Source organism: Laccaria bicolor, genomic scaffold, assembly GCF_000143565.1.
Source record: "Laccaria bicolor S238N-H82 LACBIscaffold_8 genomic scaffold, whole genome shotgun sequence".
NCBI classification, from domain to species: domain Eukaryota; kingdom Fungi; phylum Basidiomycota; class Agaricomycetes; order Agaricales; family Hydnangiaceae; genus Laccaria; species Laccaria bicolor.
Window position 1 is genome coordinate 1375093 of NW_001889879.1, and position 22820 is coordinate 1397912.

Genomic DNA, 22820 nt, shown 5'->3' on the forward strand with positions numbered 1-22820 from the left:
ACCTCTGTTTATTTTTTTGGGATAGTGTTACTAGGCATGAGAAGTGCCTTGTGAAATATTTTCAGCCCCAATTCACCAAGAAAAATGTCAAGGATTGGTCCAGGATGATTGCTCTATGCAAAAAGTACTTTTATTGGGAACTTTTCAAGTTATACCCAGTGTAAATTTATTTGCTATCATGCTATACTTCAGGCATTGTTTAAAAGACATCCTGAGTCTCCATATATCAATTCAAAAGGATAGTAGCATTTTTTCTTCTTGCAGAAATGAAGAACCAATGTTGTAGATACTTGTTTACTTCCAGAAAAACTCTGGGAATTAGCTTCTACAGACATCATGCAATGTTCATTTTAACATTTCTACCTACCTTTCTATTACACACACTACAAACAACAATAGGGAGTCATTTTACCTCATTCCAACAAATATATTGAGTGAAAAATACATAAAATGGAGAATAAGTTCAAATTTACCTTTTAGAGGAGGATGTAATTTTTTCTAGCCCAGAGACTTTATGAAACTCATAACAATAGCAGGGAGATCCAGTTTTAAAAATATCTCTTCCTCAAGTTGTGAATTGCTTTCAGTAGATTGCAGTCATTCAGAATTTCCCAATTTGTTACATCCCATTTTTGGCACTTGTCACAGTCAATTCCCTGCCTTATCCTGAGTTTTCAATTGTTCATCCCCAGACTTGGTATATACAATCTACAGCTCCTTAGCTATATTTTATACACTAGAGCTTAGTTCTCAAAATGATTGATTCTTGTGTTATAGCACCAACTTTGTCCAAAAAATGATCAGACAATCTTTTTGCCCAGTTAGTGTAGAAGTACATTTTTTAATTTAAGTGAGTCAGAATCGGCATTTAAGAGGAGATAACATGTAAATGCCATATATTTGTAAATCTGTCCTGAAGGACATCAGGAAAAAAAGTGGTTACCACATTGCACAATATAGTCGTGGTAGCTATGGTAGCACTTTTGCAACCCCCCCTTTATATAGCACTCCATAGCATCACTGTCAGTTTATATAATACTATAATTACATATATAGCCTCACCTGCTCACGACATACTCCCCCATAGCATCATAGTATGGAAGTCCAGTTTTTGTACATAGACAGACATAGATAGTATTGTACAACATAGCATGGGAAAAAACCAATACATATATATTTCCCCCTCCTGGTGATTTACAAATGCTGTCTATAAAATAAGGTGATACTGATCAATAAACATATCCATCTGTCTCCAAGCTCTCCTCATATGCCTGCACCAGCATGCTGACTACGACATGAGTAAAAGAATAATCAGCCAAGCAAGTATTATGGAACAAAAAGGAATACTGTACTGCCCATAGCTGTACCAGCACCGCCGAAGCCATTTGACAATACTGTGGTCACGGCCGGCTATAATCTGTGAGGAGAGAAAGAGGGGTGTGAGTACAGTGAACACAGATGGGGGAGGATGAAAGCACACACAGACATGCTACACATGCTTGAGGGTAGGTGGTCAACACTGCCTGGAGCTGAGGAGGCAGAGGGGGTGTGAGTGCAGCAAACATGGACAAAGACAGATGAAAGCACACACAACCTGGAAACGAAGAGAGAAAAGGGGTGGGCATGAGTATGGCACGGATGAGGGAGGATGAAAGTACGCACGGACGAGCTGGCAGACAAAGGAGGCTGTAAGTGCGGAGAACGTGGACAAAGGACGCTGACTGGAGATGAAGAGGACGAAAGCACAAACTTTCTAGAGACGAGGAGGCAAAGGGGGGTGTGAATATGACAAACATGGATAAGAGACATCGAAAGTATGCAAGCACAGGGAAAGGAATGGCCCAGTGTGGGCAGGTACTCACCTCAGGCCCCTGTGAACCCCTCCTTGCTGCTGGCTATGCAGCAAGGGAGGAACCTATGTGACCTCAGGGCTTGGCTGCCTAGCCTTGAGCTTGAGCAGCTGTTGTTAATAGCGGTTGTGAGGAATTGGAAAGACTTACACATTGGGCCTCTCATCAATGTGTCAATGTGGTGGGAGGGAAGAACAATATGTAAAAAAAAATATCATGGTCACATGGTGTCGGAGTTTCAACAGACTTGTGTTCAACTTTTCGACACCAAACACATCCAACCTCAGCATCCTCTCATTGCCAGAGCTGCAGCTCAACCAGCAGTCTTGCCTCAGCAGTTTTCACATGGCCGCCTTGTGTTCACGTTGACAGATCCACCTGCGACATAGTCTGCACCTTCCTCACTTCACAGCCGACTGTTGATGTACTGGGGAAGCTTCCCCAGAAGTGGTGGGACATTGTTTGGATATTGTTCATCCTGTCCACACGTTGTGGCCGCATTCTGCATCTTTGGGTTCGTCCCTTCCCATCCATCTCCTTCACACTCCCCACTCACCCTTGCAAATTCAAAAGCATATTCTCCGTGCTCAGCAAAAACACTAATCCTCCCAGTCTATTCACCTCCTTCATCCTCAGACAACTCCTCTTTGGTTGGGGATCAGGCGCTGTGTGACTATACATCCTCTACGGCCCTTCAGAACATCGGGTCGTGCTACAGCACAGTGGACGACCAGTTCTTAAAACTCCTGTGTGAACGGGTGGCGGTGTTTAAGGGCCTGGCGATTGTGTTCTTTGTGACTACCTGGAGTTGGAGATCTGTATGTTTTTCATGCATTTATGGTGGGTGATTGATTTACTTACTTGTGGATGTTCTAGTGTCCATCTATGCCTCTTGTCAATACCTGACTCCATCTCTCCTCCGCTTTCCTCCTCCGATGCACCCAACACAACCGCCGTAACTGCCTGTTCTCCCCACTCATCCTCCTTTGAATATTTTGCCTCTCCCGCCTTCTGATCTCCATTCACCTGTCCGGGTTCCAGAGCCAGCACACATCAACCATATCCCCTCCGAAGACTGCTGTGCTCTCTCCATTGGTGGCTCACCATCGTCCATGAGCACAGCTAGATCTCGAGGGTCAATGATCTTCTACAGGCTGCCTCCAGCTGAAGATGGCACTCTCATGCCACCTACATTTCCATGTGGATCCATCTATCCCACCTCTGGCAACTCCATTGTTTCCCTCAACTGACGACAACATTGAGGACGACACGCATGACACAAGGGAATGGAAGGAAGGTGGCGTGGTCTCATGGTGAGGAGTTATGTGGCATCGCCATTGTTAGTGGCCTTCTCTCTTGTCCCCGTGAATCGACTGGTGCAGGGATGTTTCAATGGACAAGTGTGGTGCAAAGATTGACCAAAGTTCCCACCTCTATATCAATCCCTACAGAGACCTAGATCTACCTAGATAGTTTTTTTGTCTTCAAATGTCTGTCACACTAAATTAAAAGCCTTTGCATCTCAAAACATTGATTGATTAACTACAAAAACATGATACTTAAGTAACCTGCCTATGAGAGCCTGGTAGCACTGATAGCCACTGTAGCACTTGGCAGCAGCTACAGACCCGACGATAGATGTGGCGGCACCTCTGTCAACCCTATTGCACAATGCAACAGACCAACGGCCTACAGACAACGATCAGCACGATGATGAAATGTGCCAAGCTATTGATGACTACAACAGGTATGATGTGCTACTGATCTAACCGACGATCTATCAGCTAAAACTTTTTTTCCTGATGGATAGATTTGCACTGCTCACAATATAGACCCAGTACTTCGTCATGCCCCACTGATTCCTGCAGGAATGGAGCCATTCCACTGGAATCCACAGGAATGGCACAGGAATCCACAGGAATGGACAGGAATGGCACTGGAATCCACAGGAATGACACAGGAATCCACAGGAATGGCACAGGAATGGACAGAAATGGCCTAAAACACATATTTTGGAGCCTGGAAAATTCCAAGCTTAGCTAGATGTCATGTGACTTAATCAACTCAGACCTTATGCTCATAACTTCTAAGAATTCTTTATGATATTTAGACTTGAATAGGGAGAAGCACAGGGTATTTGATAGAACTACATAAATCTATTCTACTACATTGAGTGTTAAAGGGAGGGGGGAGGGAGTGGGGGAGAGTGATGGAGGGGAGAGTGATGGAGGGGAGAGTGATGGAGGGGAGAGTGATGGAGGGGAGAGTGATGGAGGGGAGAGTGATGGAGGGGAGAGTGATGGAGGGGAGAGTGATGGAGGGGAGAGTGATGGAGGGGAGAGTGATGGAGGGGAGAGTGATGGAGGGGAGAGTGATGGAGGGGAGAGTGATGGAGGGGAGAGTGATGGAGGGGAGAGTGATGGAGGGGAGAGTGATGGAGGGGAGAGTGATGGAGGGGAGAGTGATGGAGGGGAGAGTGATGGAGGGGAGAGTGAGTGGTGGAGAAGGAAGGGGGGGGGAGCAGGAAATGGGGAGGGAGGGGGGAAGGGAAAAGGAAAGGGGGACAAGGAATAGGGGATTGACAAGGAAGGGGGAGGGACAGGGAAGGGGGAGAGAAAAGAAAGGGGGAGAGAAAGGGGAGGGGAGATGGATAAAGAAGGGGGAGAGAAAAGGGAGGGGAGAGGACAAAGATAGGCTCAAGGAGGGGGGGAAAAGGGAGGGAAGAAAGGCTCAATGATGTGGGCGCACATGGTCGTCATGTGCCCTTGTCGTTGTCGTGTCGCGTTGCTGTCATGTTGCGTGTTGNTGGTGTCGTCGTATGCGCTCGTCGTCGTCTTTGCCAACGGGGTGGGCACTCTACATTGTGGGCACTCATTGTCATCATGTCGTAATGTGGTGTGGTGTTCGTCAATGGGCACTCATCGTCAACGGGCGCTCATTGTCATGAGCACCTGTCCTGTCGTGGTGGTCGTTAATGAGACCTGTTGGGATGGGGCACTCACCTTGTTGCCACGTCGCTGACAGCGACGTGGCACCTTGGTTTCCCATTGTCGGGGGCACGTCCTTGTCCATGGTTGTGGCCATCTGTTGATGTGGCTATCCTCCGCTGATGTGGTTGTCATCCATTAACATGGTTGTCGTCCTCGTCATCTGTCATCGTCCATTGACGTGGCGTCATCCTTGTTGTCCATTGTCGTCTGTTGATGTGTGGCCGTCCTCATTGTCCGCTGATGTGTCGTCATCCTCGTCATCCGTCGTTGTCCTCAGTGGGCGGTGACGGCAACGGCAATGGCGACGGTTGTGGCTGGTGGTGGCCGTTGGCGAGGGTGGTGACGTGGCGTGCCAGGGTGTTGTCAACGACGATGGTGGTGGTTAGAAGACAAAGATTGTTGATTGTTTGATGATGCCAAATTGATCATCGGCGTTTGCCGAGACTCACAAATGCCGAGGATTGATTTGGGCATGGGCATATTAATGTTTATTAATATTATTGATTAGTAATGTGTATTCTGGACATTGCATTCCGGTTGCATTCCTTTTTGTCCGTTCTGGGGACCATTCCAGCTACTAATCAGGAATGACATCATTCCCGAGGAATATTTGTCCCCTGGAATGTCATTTTGGCTGGTGTCTCTGCCAAATTTGATTCATCTGGATTCCGCTGGATTCCACAGGAATGACCGGAATCCGGCAGGAATCAGTGGGGCATGATAAAGACCTCATATACGTACGGCGGCACACTCCCCGAAAGGGGATAAGGCTCATCCTCGACACTGTGTCGAGGATCAGAGGATGACAAGAGGATGAGATAACTCCAGCGTCCTATAGAATATAGGGAGGAAGGAGTAATTAAATATAGCAAATATTTAAATACAAGAAATCCATAGACACAGATAACTTGTCTGTGCCTAGGACTTGCCTGGCTCGCTCAAGTCAGATCTAAAATGAGAGCAATAAGATCTGGGAAGGCGGGCAAGACCTGAGCATCTGGGAAGCTGTGCAAAACCAACCAGCTATACAGACGCTGAGAGGGATGGTGGGTGGGTTCGAAAAATCACTGAGGTTGAAAGGACTCTTTTTCCCATGTCAGAACGATAGTCTGAAGGACAAGGAGATGTACAGTCATTCACCGGCTAATGAGACACTGAAAATAAAAATTGATAGGTGTGTCTAGGTACATATCCTCTGCAAAATATACGTGTACAAGATGGTGGACAAGGTTAATGTGAGTGTTGAGAGAAAAATTCGGCCGAAACAAACGAGACTGGGGCCAACTGCACTGAAATCACTGTCAGGAATGGAAAGTGGACATATATGGGTGAATGAGACACCCACATTAGATCTGAGATCACCCTGATCTGATAATCGGAGATAAGCCTTATCTGTCACTGTTGTTGCTTTTGTTGTTGCCGTTGCTTTCGTCGTCGTCGTTGCTTGTGAAATGTTCCCCTTCCTCCTCCTCTGCAAGCCCTGTTCCAGTCTGGCCTGCTAGAAAGTCCTTCAACAATGGTGGAGGCACCTGTTTTGGAATTGCGGCTATAACTGGCTTTTGTCCAGCATTACCTCCACCATGCCCACGCCCACGCCCTTGCCCCTCATTCGCTGCTTTCCATACTGCCAATGCTTCCTCGTACTTGGCAGTCTCACGTTCTTTCAGCTCCTTTCATGCATCCTCAGCCTGCTGCCACTTCTCCTTCGCTGCTTTCCACTCCGCTCGTAAGTCCTTTCTATTCTCCTTTTCCCTTTCCTCTGCCCGACGCTCCTTCTCAAAATTCACTCGTTCCTCATAGAACCTATCCCCTGTCAAGACACATGGTAAACCATCTGGAAGAGTCCCTTGCCACTTCTTTTTCTTTTTCTTCTCCTCCTGGAACTGAAGTGCACCCTTTGCTTTTGCACAATATGCCTCGTTCAGCAAATTCCCTGCCTGCAGGGCGATGTTTCGGTTCGTGAGGTATTCGTTACTTTTGTGGGACTCTTGAAGTGCGGCAAGCAGCAAGACCTCGGTCTCAGTCGTCGGCTCAATGGAGAGAAGAGGAGATGGTTGGGGGTGGGAGATAGTATGGGTGATGGTGGTAGGCATCGTATCATGGGATGTCGTCAATGTGGTTGAGATGAGGTGAGCAAGTTTGGTTTGTGACAGCCCTTCGATCGCTTCATTGATCACATCGTGTTTAGTGTTTGATGGACCGGCAATCGGGGCTTCGGAGATGGGTTCATCTTCTGCTTCATCAATCTTGGCAAGCTTTCGTAACATTGTCACAAGGACATCGATTGCGGGGTCGTCAGGGGGAAGAGGAACATGTGCCTCACATGAGGTATCCTTGCTTGGTGCGAGCATTTCTGCTGTTACGACGTTTGGGTTGAATGGCCACACCCCAGTCTTCTTGAAGGCGGCCTTGATATTTTTGGGGGTGAGCGCACAAACATGGGCTTTTCCATACACAGTGAGGAAGCTATTCTTATCCATGGCTGCCCCATTTTCTCGAAGCCACTTGTCGCGCTCCTCGCCAATCAATTTCTTGAGTGGAGAGAAAATAACCACATCAAGGCCTTGATAGATATGGGTGCCATGTGGGATGTAGCATAGAACAATAATGTAGTTCTCGCGTGCGTAAATGAGAAAAGCAACGGTGTAGTGAGAATTGTGTCTGTCAACCAGAAGTAGGTGATATTCTCCTGGCTTGACCTTGTGCTTTGTTTGTTGATCGAAGATTTTGATCCATTCAATGCCAATCTCACTGCATGTCCAACCTTTCTTTTGATATCCAATGCTATGAAAATGTCAGGTCAGAAAGAAAGAAAAAAAGAGGAAAACTCACAAAGCATTGAGAGGATTATTCTCTCCCCAACTCACTTGGTATGCAGAACCCTTGAAAATAACGGTAGGCGGTGTCGATGTTCCATCTGCGCAGATGGTAACAATAACCGTGGTATTTTCTCGGGTACCAGCCTTTTGCTGATACTGTGGTCCTTTCTGTGTGCGTGAAGCAGCGACGCGCTCACGCTCTTGACCACGCGATTGGAATCCAGCTTCATCAGCCCTGAAAGTTGTCTCAGGTCTAATTTTATACGTGGTAATTGTGTCATGAAGGAGATCCCAATAGCAGCCATTTGCATTGGGGTTAGCGGCCTGCGCACGCAGCCTTTCAAGAGGGCGAGAATCCACCATTTTGATGTGATCGGAATGCCTCTGCATAAAACGGGCAGTCCAATTCTTGCCAACACCCTCATTTGGAAATTTCGGTCCAAGGCGAGCATTAGCAATGAGATTGACATGCTCTCTAATGCAGCGATGGTTCTCAGGCCAACCGAGCCGACCCATCTCCAGAAGAAAATTAACAACAACATCTTCCTCGATGTTTGTGAGCCACCGGCGATGCTCCTGAGCCTCCAGACGAGTGTGGCCACCGTCAGATAAACGTGCCAAGGTAGCATGACTAAGGGAGATCTTGACACCTGTCTCATTGAAATATAGGTTCTCAAAATCTCTACAGATTTTGCGAAGCCCACGACGAGCGCCATGGTTTGGATTTTTCAATTCAGTGAGATAAGCCTGGAGAGCACATGACATGAGATCATCATGCTGCCAATGGATGACTGCAGCCTTTTCAGCTAGAGACTTGGGTCGTCCAGGCATGGGTAAGGTGAAGAGCACTATGTGATTTGGATGCTGAAGTAGAAAAATGACACTGAATATAAAAACCGTTGAGAGATGTGCATGCATCCAACACATGTTTTAATCTACAACCCCTTGCACAGTCTCTGTGTTTTACGTAGCCTATTTGAATGAAAAATGGATAGTTTCGAGGCTGACGGAATCTTTTAATACTAAGGCAATATGTGGATGTGAATTGCCCCCTTAATAGCTCCTCAAAGCCATTGGTAGTCCATCAATGAAATTCATGTCACTACAAATCAGCAATTTCTTTTGCAAAAAATTGCATATTTCACAGTTATTAGCCATTCATTTCATGTATTTCTTACATGAATTTATTTATACTACTCCTGTACTTCCAATGGAACTTAGTTCAAGGAAAAATGTATCCTTGTCGTCTTAGGAGGACCCAAACAAGTTTCACTGTTCGTCGTAATGGCGGGTTCCAAGGGTAAGGAGGCATTTCGTAGGCCTCTGCGCCAACTCAAACTTCTTCCCAGGAAAAGCTCAGCCTCGCCGGGCCTTTTCTCCTCGAGCTCCGCTCACCACACACGGTCTCGACACCGACCTCTGACTCAGTGCCAAAGTTTGGCAGATGCTGAGTTAGGAGAAGATGTCGGTGTCGTTTCCCCCTCTCCTGGTGCTGGCTCTCCTTCAGACCACGTCTATCCAGCCCAGGTAAGCGCCCCGCGCCCTCCATCTTCATGCGCTGCATGCTCACCCAAAATGCACAGTGATCTCGCTCTAGGCTCCGCCTATCTATCTTATCAACACTTAATCACTGGTCATTTGGTGAGGCTCTCTCTATTTCGGACGCCGTCCACTTTTCTTACATCTATCTGGTTCAGACTTCGTTTGCCAGATAGTAAGAAGGCTCGTAAAACTCAGCCGGCTCATTTACTGATATGCCGTACCTCTCGCAGATTCTCTCCAGAGTTTTCTTGGCCCTCCCTCCTCTCCCTCTTTTCTTTTTTCTTTTTCTCATTTTATTTTAGATACATGATTGGACATCCGTTAATCTCTCTTGGACTTCATTGGACATCCGTTATTCTCTCTTGGACTTCATTGGACATTCCGTTATTTGGGGTTCGCCTTAGCGACCCCTTGTTGCTGCTATTACCTCGTGATCTCTCTTCGTTTGAACAGCGCAGCAGAGGCTCATGGTCACGTGGTGTCTCATTGGCCGGTGAATGACTGTAGTCTCCTTGTCTAAGATTCAGAGACATAGATAAGTGTTTGTACTTATGAGTACAAACACTTGGTTTCGTTCTGATGCTCAATCATTATCTTATCCGATAATGAGCTTGCACTCGTTCCTCGTGCTTGCTCATCACAGAATGAGATAACTCCAGCGTCCTATAGAATATAGGGAGGAAGGAGTAATTAAATATAGCAAATATTTAAATACAGGAAATCCGTAGACATGGATAACTTGTCTGTGCCTAGGGCTTGCCTGGCTTGCTTGAGTCAGATCTAAAATGAGAGCAATAAGATCTGGGAAGGCAGGCAAGACCTGAGCGTCTGGGAAGCTGTGCAAAACCAACCAGCTATACCAACCAGAGTGTAAGCTCACAACAGGCAGGTTGGTTCAGCACAGAGGAACTACCCAAAGAAGCATCACTCTGGGAGAAAGTTTATAAGTTGGAATACAAATACAGAATAGACAAGTAAATACAGGATAGCATTGTGGGAGAGGATTTTGTGGGTTAAGAATACAGGAAGAATAAATCAGTATAATAATAGATGCTGGTGATCAATATAAATACAAGTAAAGATGGGTGGAGAATTACAAGGAGAGGTTCCCATTAGAGGCAACGATGAGCGCCAAAGGGATTTTGTTATGGATATGGAACTGTTTGAAAATTGCGGCCAATGAGTCAAGATGGGACTTGTAGTATGCTTTTGAGGTGCTCATTGGCAAAATCTCCTCCATGCGGCACCAGTAGAGCAGGAAGGCCAGAGAAGTCCAACCATCTGTCGCAGCAACAATTTCTGGTGGTACACCAGCAAGGAGAAGCTCCACGGCACCACCAATACAAAAACTGTGACTGAGAACATGTGCAAGCATAGCGGATGACCAGATCTGGGTGCAGAAACTTAGAAATTCATGTTTGAGAGGGGGTTTTGACTGAGAAGAAGCAGTGGTGTATGCAAAAAGGGGGGCAGACTGGTCAACAGATGAGTTAACAGAAAGATGATTTCTCAAGGCAGTTACAGGACAAAGAATGTCATTCTGTGCAGTGAGGATCACAGAAGCACCAAGTTCCTTAGTGGTCTTGGTCCAAGGAATATGGAAGTTTGCAGAGGAAGAGCCATCCCACAAGGTACGGAAAGTGATCCTGCAGAAACATAAGAAAGAAATATAAAATTGAAAGAGTAATGGTGCACATAACAGAGTGAAGGACATGATATTTTTCATTGAACGCTGCTGCAGTAGTAACTGCTAGCTCACCTAGCTGCCGACAACTGAAGAATGTGCACAAGGTGAGAGCCCAAACCGCGGCATGGAAAGGAGTAGAGATATTAAGAGCACGGCGAAGAGCTAAGAGGTGCTTGATGGAGACAGGGGCACGCAGAGGGCGTTTATGTTTTGTTCCCTCCTTGTTTGCAGATACACAGGCAAGCTGAACCCATTCATCATCTCCAAACCAAGGGGCATGATGATTCATGAGCAACATGCCATGCATGGATACCAGAGAGCTAGGAGTGTATGGTATTCCCAGCCTGTCTTCCTTTATATTCCCCAATGAAGGCGCAAAGAAGTGGGTAAGAAGCAGGCATTTGTGCTTCCTCATCGATCCCCCACCTATTGCAAAATTGGGTGAAGTGCAAGGTGCTAGCTGCATACGTGGTTTTCGTGTTAGGTGCATATGTGCCACGGATGGACATCATAGCACTGTTAACTAAGTGTGGAGGGAGAGAATCGATGAGGTATTGTCTGTGACGAGCAGCATGGGGTGTTTCCCATGCAAATAGGTGATCCACAGCAGCAACATGAGGGCGTAGGGAGTTCTGGGAGATTTGACAGCTGGTGTGAGGCTTCCTGGGCTTGATAAGTCGAGATGAGAGAGGTAAGATATCAGGATCAAGGTGTTTGATAGGCAAGGACAATGGTGGAGTAGCTGTAGGAAGTGAAAGGGTACGTGATGTTGAAGAAGGTGCAAGAGATGTGGTAGAACGAGGCTTAAAAGGATTCAAGAGAATAGGATGATGTGTGGGGCGTGGAGGAACAAGGGATGAACCACCCACACTTGTCTCAACAACATGTGTCGCCAGTTTGAAAGGATGATCTAAGCTAGATAAAATATTAGAGTAAGGCAGGGGGAAAGCGACCATAGAGAGAAAAGGAGCTAACCTAGGCATGAAGAAAACAAGGAGATAGCTCATCAGGGAGCTTAAAGGTTGGGAAGATTTGCTTCCCAGCAGGTCCTGGTTCCCCACGCGAGATAGGATCAGCTGGATTAGCATCAGACTCAATATAGATGGTTTTGAACACAAGAGATGTGGACATAAGAAGGAGGTGTGTTTGGTGAACAGCAAGATTAAGATAGATATTCCCACTATGGCCCTTGTCAAGAGCACCGATGGTGCCTTGGTTATTGGAGTGTACAAGTAAGTGAGCATCACGAAGGCCTTTGGCCTCTAGGAAAAGAGCCAAGAGTTCAATAGCAACTGTCTCAAGCCAGCAAATGTCGCGGCCTTCAATCTTCCAAGAAGGTGAGAGCTGGAAGGCGGCCCATTCACCGCTGATGATGATACTGATGCCCCACGATGTGGAGGCATCGACATACAGCCCAAGATCTGATAAAGGACCTAAAGGGCGAAGAGACCAGTACACCCCTGGTAAAGTAAGCTTTATCAGCCACCAGTTCAAGTCGGTGATCAGCGAATGTGGAGGATACTTTGTAAGGAATTCATCACTGTGGAAAGTGGGAAGACCCCTTCCACCCTCCAGATGTCAACGACGGCATTCGCAATCATACCAGCATTATTGCTGGTGCAAGCAGCTCCAAATGGGTGGGCATGATTGATAAAGAAATCATTGGAAGGCCCTTGGACAACGAGCCAAGGTTTATGAGAAGGAAGTACCGGACACATGTGATGGAATTTCTTGATGTCAAGAGTGCACACCTGCGTTCCAGGGGGTGCATGAGAAATCTGTAGAAGGATCAAAGGCATAAGCAAGGTGCAGGAGATGAGGGATATATCAAACAGGGAAATGAGGAGGATCTATGTGCATGATATGTAACAGAAAGGACAAGAAATGTGCATATGTCATGCATGACAACTCCAAAGATAATGCATGAAACATTATCACCCTCAACACAAAAGAGAAAGATCATCATGCTCAATGTGTGGTAGAGGTTCATCACACTTGACGTGTGGAAGAGGAGTCATCACACTCGATGTGTGGAAGAGGAGTCATCACACTCAACGCGTGGAAGAGGAGGATAATCATCGTGCGAGGGGCACGGAACAGGAAGGATAATATGAGAAGCTGCAACAGCGTTGTGCCAGTTGCGCAACTGTTCTGAAAGTCGCCGACTGTCACTGACTGTGACATTTCGCAACCAAACATGACCGCGACTTTGCAGGGTGCCAGGGGTGTCCTCATATATTATGTAATGTAATTTTAGGTGTAGACACTTCTGAGATTTCAAGGTGGATGGATTTGACTTTTTCACGATCTACAGTTGACTGTGAGTCTGTGACCTAAGGTCACGCAAAATGGATTGTGGTACAGTCGCGGACAGCCAAAGTCAACTAATTTTGTGATCATGATGTGAGGACCCTGCACAACCTTCAATAGTACTTTTTATTGCAGAAACGTGAAGATTAGGACTCAATGCTTCGATTTCCACGAGCCAATTTTTCAAAATCGATGAAATGAGAAATTTTACCCCCAAAATATTGGCCGGCCCTCAAATGGACCCCTAAAATCATGAAAAATAGCGCAATCAACTCCTTTTTTAGTTCTGCATCTGATCCTGGACTTTGGGAAAATTCTGATGAGCCGTTGTTGTAGAAAAAAATGATTTTAAACTACCTAAAATGGCAATTCAGGGTCTTCCCACCCCCATGGACCCTCAATGAACCCTGTCCTTTTGACCCCCCTCCTCTTCCCACCTTTAGCAGATTGTATATTACTGATTTCCAATCAGAATTACAATGTTTGGCAAGTGCCACTAAATTTTTCGGTCACCTCCGGCATTGGGAACCTGCCAAGGGGGTCTTAAGAGCCGCTGAAGAGCCTTACTAGATGACAGAAGTAGTCCAAAATTTTGGCCAACCCAATTTCTCGTGGGAAAAACTTCAAAGAGGTGTTTTTGGACGTATTTTCACATCCTGAGTTCAAATCTGAAGTCAGAATGTCAAAATATTTAGTCCTTCCCGAGATATCAACTTGGTTGACTTTGGCTGTCCGCGACTGTAGATACAGAACATGATATAGAGGAATCTAGAACAGTGGTAGATACAGAATATGATGTAGGAATAACTGTGCAGCGTTAGAAGACCGCGCAGTGTGATATAGCACACACCCAGAGGTAGGACCCCATGGCACCGCACAAAGTTGTGAATGTTTGACCATTGATGACCTTTGGTGACTCTCTCACGATTTACGGTCGGTGACTGTGACCTCAGGTCGCCGACCCGCACAACGCTGAGCTGCAACACAGTTGGACACATCCCATTTGGGTTGAGCTGACAAACGCGATGTCACACGTCACTACCTCTCTTCTCACAACCACCACGACCATCGACGATTGGCCACCAGGATCCACCACCACGATTGAGGAACGGCGACGACCACCAACGAACGTCCACGGGGCCCACCACCAGGATTGACAAACGGCCACGAGGGCCCGCCAGCACCACCATCGACGGACGGAGACGAGCGCCCACCAACGTCCACGCGCGCCCAGCACCACCATCAAGGAACGCCGATGATGGCGCACCACGATCTCTGACGATTGGGTACCAGGACCCACCACCACAATTCACAAGCTTCCATGAACGACCCACACATGGCCACGAGGGCCCACCACCACGATCGACGGACAACGACGAGCGCCCACTAATGTCCACAGGGACACGGGGGCTCATCACCACCCTCGACAAACGGACACGGGCGCCCACGACCACGATCGGCAAACGACCAATAGCACCATCGACAATTCCCCAGCCTGCCCCCATCCTCCACCCCCACTCTCTTCCTGAGCCTCGCATACCCCATATCAGCAGACACAACCAGAAAACCTCGTGACGCCAACATAACATGACCCAACGCCCCCCTCTACGAACCAACACCGACGTGTTGAGCCGAACGCCAGCGTGCACAACCAGCCCCGACGTAGGAACACAACCCGAACGCGAGCCCAAAACAAACGATTAGCCAGGGGTCGTTATTGAAGGGGAGAGGTGGTGTTGCTACTTCCTACTTCTACATCATGTAGTACATGTGTAGGTATACCTTCCCATGCAAAGTGTTTCTCGTAGATAAGAAATACATATTATATTGCCATTTACCCGGTACAGAAGGACTTGGACAGGGGAACTTGTAAAAAAAAAGGAACTAAAGTTAGCCAGATGAGCAGGCACGCGATGACACAGATTCGACACATGTAAAATCGACACACTAGAAAGGAGGAACACATCAATGTGTCAGCAATTTACCCTATGTGTCGCGTTATGACCCTATGTGTCGCTGTCCCGATTTGGGGAGTGTGTCTTTACTTGTATACACAGATCGCAGCCCGCTCCTTTTCATGGCAAATACACACTGAACTTCTTTACAGCAAGATGCAAAAACGTAGACACCTCTCCAAATTTCCCAGACTCCGCCTCGCTTTGTACAAACAACCGCTTTAGGAAATGAGCGGGTGTGAGTGATTAGCGTTGGCGGGAACTATATGGCAGAATTTTGATTTCCGACTAGTGTTTGAAAGTCCGGTTCGGTCCGGTTTTTTGATGCCCAGGGGCGTTAACCGTAACCGTAACCGGTCTGCCTTTTCCCCAGAAGTCAAAAGACCAGACCGGACCGCAAAAAGACCGCAGACCGCGGTCTTTTGCGGTCTATAGACCGGTTTCGGTCTGCATCGGTTTTAACCGGTTTATGACCGGTCTTTAGGCCAATATTTTCAAAGTATGAATCGGTAGATTTATTAACATCTCTAATAGCTTCAAAACGAGCCCAAGAACGTTAAATTCCGTTAGGAATTGGTGCTTCTATAAAATAAGTCTGGTACATCTATTATTCCCAAAAGTAATTTACATTTTAATTCATATCTCTCTCGTTTTTTTACCGAATCGTACGTTCTTGGCTGCGTTTTAAAGGGTATTTAAGGGATTACAAAAGACCGGTCCAAACCGGTCAAGACCGGTTCACGTTAACCGGTTTTTTTGCGGTCTTTACATTTCAAAAATAAAAGACTGTAACCGCAGGTCCGGTCTTTTGCGGTCTTGGTCCGGTCTGGTTACGGTCTTTTTCCAGTCACGAGACCGGACTTCCAAACACTATTTCCGACGCACGCATTTCACCAATGAGAATTCAATTTCCGCTGCTGGGATCTGCCGAATCTTATTTCTCTTGCTTAGGATTCGATAATATTTCAACCACCAAGGCTGTTCAAAGACAGTAAAAATGGTTTTTAGTAGTATGGATAAACTTGCAGGTGAAAACTAATAATGATAATACTTAATTGGACAGTCATTGACTTGCAAGTCTCATATGAGAGTTGCGACACGATGCACAAACTCAACATTATCATACTTACACGCTAATATGCTATGGAAACTATGTATGCTCCTTTAAATTTTCTCATGTTTGGTAATAGAATCCGAAGGCTATGCTCCGCGACAAAAGCAACGACTTAGCATAAAAACAAGTCAATGAAGATTTCTTCAGTAGTCTTTTTTTTTACGGTGGACGCAAGGTGGACGCTACCAATGGCAGACAGCTTGGAACATAAAAATCCAGAAAAAAAAACGTTAATATAGAAGCATTGTTTTTATTTACGGGGTGCCAGCCTCCAAAGCCTACTAAATATTATAAATACATATATTCTGGTACTGTTCTGTGTCGGATATAATAATATAAGGTCCTCGACCATGCGAGTTCAGCCGATTTTTCTGATCTCCAGCGGACCGAATCTTGTACTCCCATTCACTTGCCCATTCACTGGCAGTTGACCAGGAGTCACAAATATGCTCTATTTTCTACTTGCATTTTTGTATCACATCTGTGCTATATTTCAAGCGTCGTCAGGTTCTGGAGAGTGGAGATTACCTAATAGTAGTGGTCCCAAAATAGTCTTGAGAAGCGATTGGATCAATCACGAATTCAAATCCTGCCATATAGTTCCCGCCTACCTTAGAGTGATGCAAACATTCTGTCCTCGCTCCACCAACCTCCACTCCGTGCATTCGCTAGCATCTCATCTATGTCATTTCCTATCAACCCTCGTAACAATGAGATGCCGTTTTTGTTCGGCAGATATAAAGCGGTAGTTCCCTGACATATTTGAAGATGGGAAAAGAGAAATTATATACAAGTACCATATTTGTAGGAGTATATAATAAAATGGCGCGCCATGAAGTATGACGCGTCGTGCGGCGGAGTTGCACCAAATGCGGTTGTTTGTACAAAGCGAGGAGTCTGGGAAATTTGGAGAGGTGTCTACGTTTTTGCATCTTGCTGTAATGTGCAACAATACTACATCCTTTTTTTTCACCTCGATTTGAAGAACAAAGAAAGATGGGTAAGGTGGGATCATAATATTAAACACGCCAACCAACGAGAACCAACGTCGTCTTCTGTGGAGTTCCAAGGGATGGACCCTTAATTACCTTATTTGGCATGAGCGCGGGCTATGACGTAGGGCGGCGCTTACTAATCCATCTACCACTGGCAGCGTAGGGTGGGGTTGAGATCCGAACAGACTCTTACTTTGACTGCCACCACCAACATGGTCAACATTTACCTACCAATGAATAATCAACAAATCTTTGCGCTTTCTATCCCTCTCGTCGATATTGAGAGGCTTACCCTGCGCCCAGTCAAATGGCTTCGGTTTCTGCTCTTCACGCTTTGCGGGGTTCGTGGAGAACTCGCTACGAGACCCAATGGCCTCCCTGTCGACTATGACATCAGCCTCAATGACTTGGCTGAGGCATATCATTTTATGCCTCAAGGTAATGTTCATAGATTCCATATCTGTTGCTCGTCGCTAACAGTTTTGTTTACCTTTCAAAGGGGAGTATCGCCTCGTTGATCTCCATGCAATTGACGACCGGGTAACATCCTCTGCGCAAACACTGCGTTCTTCAACTTTTCGTACTGGTGTAATCGCACGAGACGGTCCGGCGTGTGTCTGCACTAAGATGCCGAGCAGGTACTGTGAAGCAGCGCACCTACTTTCTAAGAGCAAAGGGGATGAAGTATACATTTTCGTCGCTCAACGTCATCGTCTTGCTGAATGCTCTCCTAGTACATTGAATTTGTTCTTCGAGACCGTCAGCATCTTTACGACCTCAATGAAGAATCCGTTGATCTGGGCATCAACTCAATTGAGAATGGATTGCTGTTGCGCCCGGATTTGCATAAACTTTTGGGGGCGGGGAGTTGCGCGTTCTTGGTGGTGCGTGAGGCATATAAATTCTGAATTTTGTTCATCAGATGAAGGTTAGACGCCCAACTTCGCTCTAGAACCTGCCGACATCCCTCGCGTTGAGACAGGCCCAATGCCGTCCCGTCGTATCACCCTTCAACATTTTGAAACGTATCCTTCACAAACACCACAGTCTGATGCATGCATGAGAGGCACAGGCACACCGCGGCCATCCACCATCGTGCTGGACTACATGTATGGTGCCGCTGCCTACCGACGCTGGGGCAGAGGACAGGAAATCAAGGACTTGATGCAACAGCGTTTTACGGAAAGCTACAAGTCAATACCAATACCACCAGCCCCTCCGCATATCAGTGACGACAGCGATCAAAACATGGAGTCCGATGATTCGAAAGATCTCGATTATCCACTCGGGGAGAAGAAAAACCGACGAAGAAAGCACTCTGACACCTCACCTGAAATGCTTCAGGCAATGGACGATATCCTTGTGCTCTCCATGTTGATCAAGGGTACAACTCCTGAATCGATGGCTGCAGAAGCACAGAGGCGAGCGGAGGCGGAAGAGTTGCACGCTCAAGAGGCTAGTAAAGTGAAGGTGCAACAGTGGATGCAGAACTCTGAGTCTCCGTCTGTTCCATACCTCCATGCTACTTCTAACCAAAAGCTGATTATTTTTTAATAGTAATACCAATTTCTAATCAAATGCGGCTAGTACTAATACGACCACCTCTTCGCGTCACGCATCACAGAGGCGTTGGAAGGAAGGGAAGGGAGCGTGATGTCACGCATCACACCGGCTTTTGAAGCCATTCCTCGCCTTTTAAAATTTTCCTTTTTTCCTATTTTTTCTGGTGCCTGTGGCGCCCTAGCCATGTAAACAATACTTGGCATATTCCATCTACTTCTAACAAGAATTGCCCCACCATCTAAGAATTTTCTGCATGTTTTAACTTTCAAATCGACGATGGCCCCTGTTTGGATGAAGAGCTCATACTCTTCGTCACGCATCACATCGGCTGTTGAAGCTTTGAAGTCGTGAAGAGATGGTCAAAACGTGTCACGCCCGAAAGGGCCAGAAGAGATGTCGTATTAGTACAGTATGAAATCTTGCAATTGGGTCCAGCTCAAACACAACAAAAGCAAAAAATAAAAGTCCCAAATTTGACTGGGTGATTGCCCGCTGGCTGGATTGAACAACCGACCTCACCATTACGAGTGGCGCGCTCTACGACTGAGCTAAGCGGGCATTGCAAAACAATCAAGATGTAGCTTCAGATCGTGCTGTCAATTTGTGAAATAATACTTGCTTCGCTCCGAACACTTTTTTTTGTTTTGTTCAGGCTTGTCAGACGTGTTGATTCACGCCCGCTTAGCTCAGTCGTAGAGCGCGCCACTCGTAATGGTGAGGTCGGTTGTTCAATCCAGTCAGCGGGCACTGAGAGAGAGAGTCCATTGAGCTAATCCATTTTCAAAGCTACCAGCTGGAATGTTAGTCTGACGCCTCGTAAGCCGATGAGCTTTTTGCTACGCTTGAAGCGCTACTTACCACGCTCAAGCCATGGAATAATTAATGTGGGACCTGCAGCTGGCGGCCTCACTCCTCCTCACTCGATAGCCGAGAACAGCGTGAATCTAATTCAATTCTGATCAGAATTCACTATTTGCTTCCTAATATATACAACCCTGGTGATGGTGAACCCGTCCCTGTCCCAAGTCGAGTCCAACCTCCAGTTGCCTCCCAGCGTCCTGCTACCTCTCTCCGCTTTTCGTAGAGGATACGCTTTTTACATCCCACACCAAATTTGATAACTCGTGGAAAAACAGTAAACGGTTTTTTCTTTTCTTCTCTGTCTGGTCCGGCACTCACTCTGTAACGAATCAAGGCGAAACAGGAACTCGGACTCTTTGATTTTGCCTCCGCTCAGGGAAATCTTCAGGTCAGGTCGTCCAAGGTCGTCCAGGTTCAACCTCTCAATTATTCACACTAAATTCGACAAAAAAGCAGCCTGAATGGCGTTAACCGTTCAGCATTATTCCCTCCGAGTTGCGACCTACTAGTATCTTGTTCACCGCGCAACAAGAATTGGCCCCAGTGACACTTTTACAATACTACCGTTGAACCCGCGTGAAAGATTGCGAAACTATTCGATGAACAATACGCGACTGGGGTTTCGGTTCCCTCGAGGATAATACGACACAAAGCCCGGTCACCACGCAGCCACTCTCCCGGTACTCGCTGAGTGCTCGAATTAAAGCCCGGTGGGCCCCAAGTCGGGAGCTATACTTATCAATGTGCGATAGTCCAGGATGGTCCCTGGCTTCGATGCCAATCTTAGAAATTTATTTTTATATTTCGCCTGGCGGTCTGTCCTCGTCCACTCCCCCTGACCGACCCTGCCCGTGAAATTCCTCCCCAGGGATTTGATACTTAAGCATTGCAGATGCTAAGAAGAGCTGTTAGGAATGGCCACTTCTTTTACAATGCCCATCCTCCAGTCAATCCGAGTTGGGCTGCGGAGCGGGACCATAGTTGAGCTATTCGACTCGGAGCCAGAGCCAGTCTTGCATCTTCTCGCTGCCATAAATTCAGCAATACTGGTGGGTCCTTCAATTCCGTTCCAATCTAATAGTCATTCCTTCTCTTTTATTTCAGGTAGAAGTCCTCTTGTACGGTGAGCAGACACGTATCCACGTTGTTCAATTCTATGACGACCTACCTCCCTCCATAGGAATCCACTGTATTCTATTTTGCGTTTGCGCATACATATTCCTGTCACGCCGACTCGTAAAACCGTTCATAATTGGATCGGCAATCATCATGTTTGCTTTATCGACAGCAGACGTCGCGATCTCTCTAGGACTACTTGTCGGAGGCCTTCGAATGCCCTTCGAGGATGAAACCCATTTATTAACGTGCAGGTATCCGAAGAACCCTATTTTTGTAGCGAATAAGTAACCAAAAAATTCCTACTCTCCTTTTCCGTTATGCTGACCCGTTCCCAGTTTAATTGCAGACATGCTATTGGTGAATGCAATTTTATTTTTGTTGAACGGGAGACCTGAACAGCCTTCAGTTTCACCGATGCTACGCCGTGTGGGGCCGCCAGATTTATACCGCTGTTGTTGCAGGAGTGTTTCTACTAGCCGTTTCCAGTACGCATTTTTCCAATGTCCTGGAACGCATACTCAACGATTGACTCGCGTTACAAAGTCTGGGGATGGGCGGGGGCCGAAGCGCAATTATTTTTTATTCAAGACACCTATTCATCGATATATCTTTGGATGGTGTTCTCCATCAACATCATAGTAACCGCTGCTACAGGTAAATTATCCTTTTTCGTCCTGAAGTTATTCTGACATAGTAGAAACCCCCACAAATTATCTCAGCTGGTCGTATTTTCTGGGTTTCCCGAATCGCAAGGCCTATCCTGCGACCGGGACATATTCGACGTTACAACACTATTATCTCTATTTTGTAAGCCCCTGGCTGCGCATTTTCTGCCAGTAAACCGAACGGGTTTGTCTAACAGGGTAGAATCGGCCGTTGTTTACTCGACCTGCATTTTTATCTACCTCGTATTCTCCAAGTACAGCTCCTCCCTATACAAAGTAAGTTTTTCTTTCGCTGCGGGTATATTATATGTCCCTGACCATGTCCTTTCAAGCTCATCTTCGCGTCTATCGTCATGCGGATAGTGGTAAGCTTTATTATTCCGAGGTCCTACCAAAGTTGACCTCAAGTTTCGTAGGCAATAATGCCAACTTTGATGATAGTCCGAGTAGGTCTGGGCAAGGGACTCGACGATGAAGGTCGCGACGACGTCGACGCAAGGGAACGGCAAGCGCAACCGACGAGCGTCGTATTTGACTCGATAGTCTCAGTGCAAAGTAGTATTCATGAAGCTGATACGGGAAAATCGCCAAGCAGAGATCCGGATACTTTTCTTCTGGAAGAAACTAGTGGCAATGTTGATGTGTTCCCCATGGTCGCGGTCCAATCAATGTCGCGCCTTTGAAGGTCCAAACGTCTCGCTCAATCGTTGTCTCATTGTTTTTAAAAAGTATAAGGAAGCTTCGTGCAAAGCGACCACTATCAAATTGAACAACACCGGGATGAGATGGGGAATTCTGGAATTCGCAAGCCGGCCATTGACAAAGAAAACCATTGAAAGCGCTTTATGACGACACAAGAGTTTTGTACGAGGCAGTGACGACTTGACAAGAGCAATGGAAGATCTACAGCATGCACAGTAACCTGAAAGCATCCAGCTTCCCACACTGAAGCCCTGTAATGTCAATGATAAACATTAGAGGCCAGCGCTTGCAATACCCTCTAAGTTGCCGAACCGTCATTCTAACAGGACCCTGGAAAGTCATGTTGAATGCCTGATCCCAAAATCGTGAAATTTCCCAATTTTCCTCCGGATATGGGATCAGACATAGGAATTTCACAAAATTTATCCGGACATTACCTCAGGCATGGTGTATGTTTGATTTTTTTTTCGCTGTGCAGGCAAGGCTCCTGGCACCCAAAGACCTTGAATTTCGATGTAACATGTCATATCTAATCTTCCCTCATTTTACTCTTCTTCTGTTCCCATTTCAATCAATTCAGGGTGCATGTGCGCAAATATATCCATTTTGTCCAATCTTTATCCGGACTGAGATTAGGCCCCCCTTAGC

The 22820-nt window shown here is 46.5% G+C and overlaps 4 protein-coding genes across 4 annotated transcripts; all 4 read left to right on the top strand.

Moving 5' to 3' along the window:
- Positions 1–8943: 8943 nt before the first annotated feature.
- Positions 8944–9698, top strand: LACBIDRAFT_325856 (uncharacterized protein; the record flags this gene model as incomplete). Its single annotated transcript, XM_001879298.1, has 3 exons — positions 8944–9186; positions 9504–9594; positions 9655–9698. 3 exons carry the CDS (start codon positions 8944–8946, stop codon positions 9696–9698), a joined length of 378 nt encoding a protein of 125 aa, XP_001879333.1.
- A 5683-nt stretch (positions 9699–15381) lies between these two features.
- On the top strand, positions 15382–15782 carry LACBIDRAFT_318317 (uncharacterized protein; the record flags this gene model as incomplete). Its single annotated transcript, XM_001879299.1, has 2 exons — positions 15382–15391; positions 15446–15782. The coding sequence occupies 2 exons, from the start codon at positions 15382–15384 to the stop codon at positions 15586–15588; spliced, it is 153 nt and encodes a 50-aa protein (XP_001879334.1). The 3' UTR covers positions 15589–15782.
- Positions 15783–17474: 1692 nt separating this feature from the next.
- On the top strand, positions 17475–19061 carry LACBIDRAFT_293771 (uncharacterized protein; the record flags this gene model as incomplete). Its single annotated transcript, XM_001879300.1, has 5 exons — positions 17475–17700; positions 17762–17802; positions 17997–18146; positions 18196–18764; positions 18820–19061. The coding sequence occupies 5 exons, from the start codon at positions 17475–17477 to the stop codon at positions 18833–18835; spliced, it is 1002 nt and encodes a 333-aa protein (XP_001879335.1). The 3' UTR covers positions 18836–19061.
- A 1557-nt stretch (positions 19062–20618) lies between these two features.
- On the top strand, positions 20619–22153 carry LACBIDRAFT_318320 (uncharacterized protein; the record flags this gene model as incomplete). The annotated part of the gene is made up of 8 exons (XM_001879301.1): positions 20619–20735; positions 20791–20809; positions 20867–21089; positions 21141–21290; positions 21349–21459; positions 21503–21746; positions 21803–21835; positions 21887–22153. 8 exons carry the CDS (start codon positions 20619–20621, stop codon positions 22151–22153), a joined length of 1164 nt encoding a protein of 387 aa, XP_001879336.1.
- Positions 22154–22820: the final 667 nt, after the last annotated feature.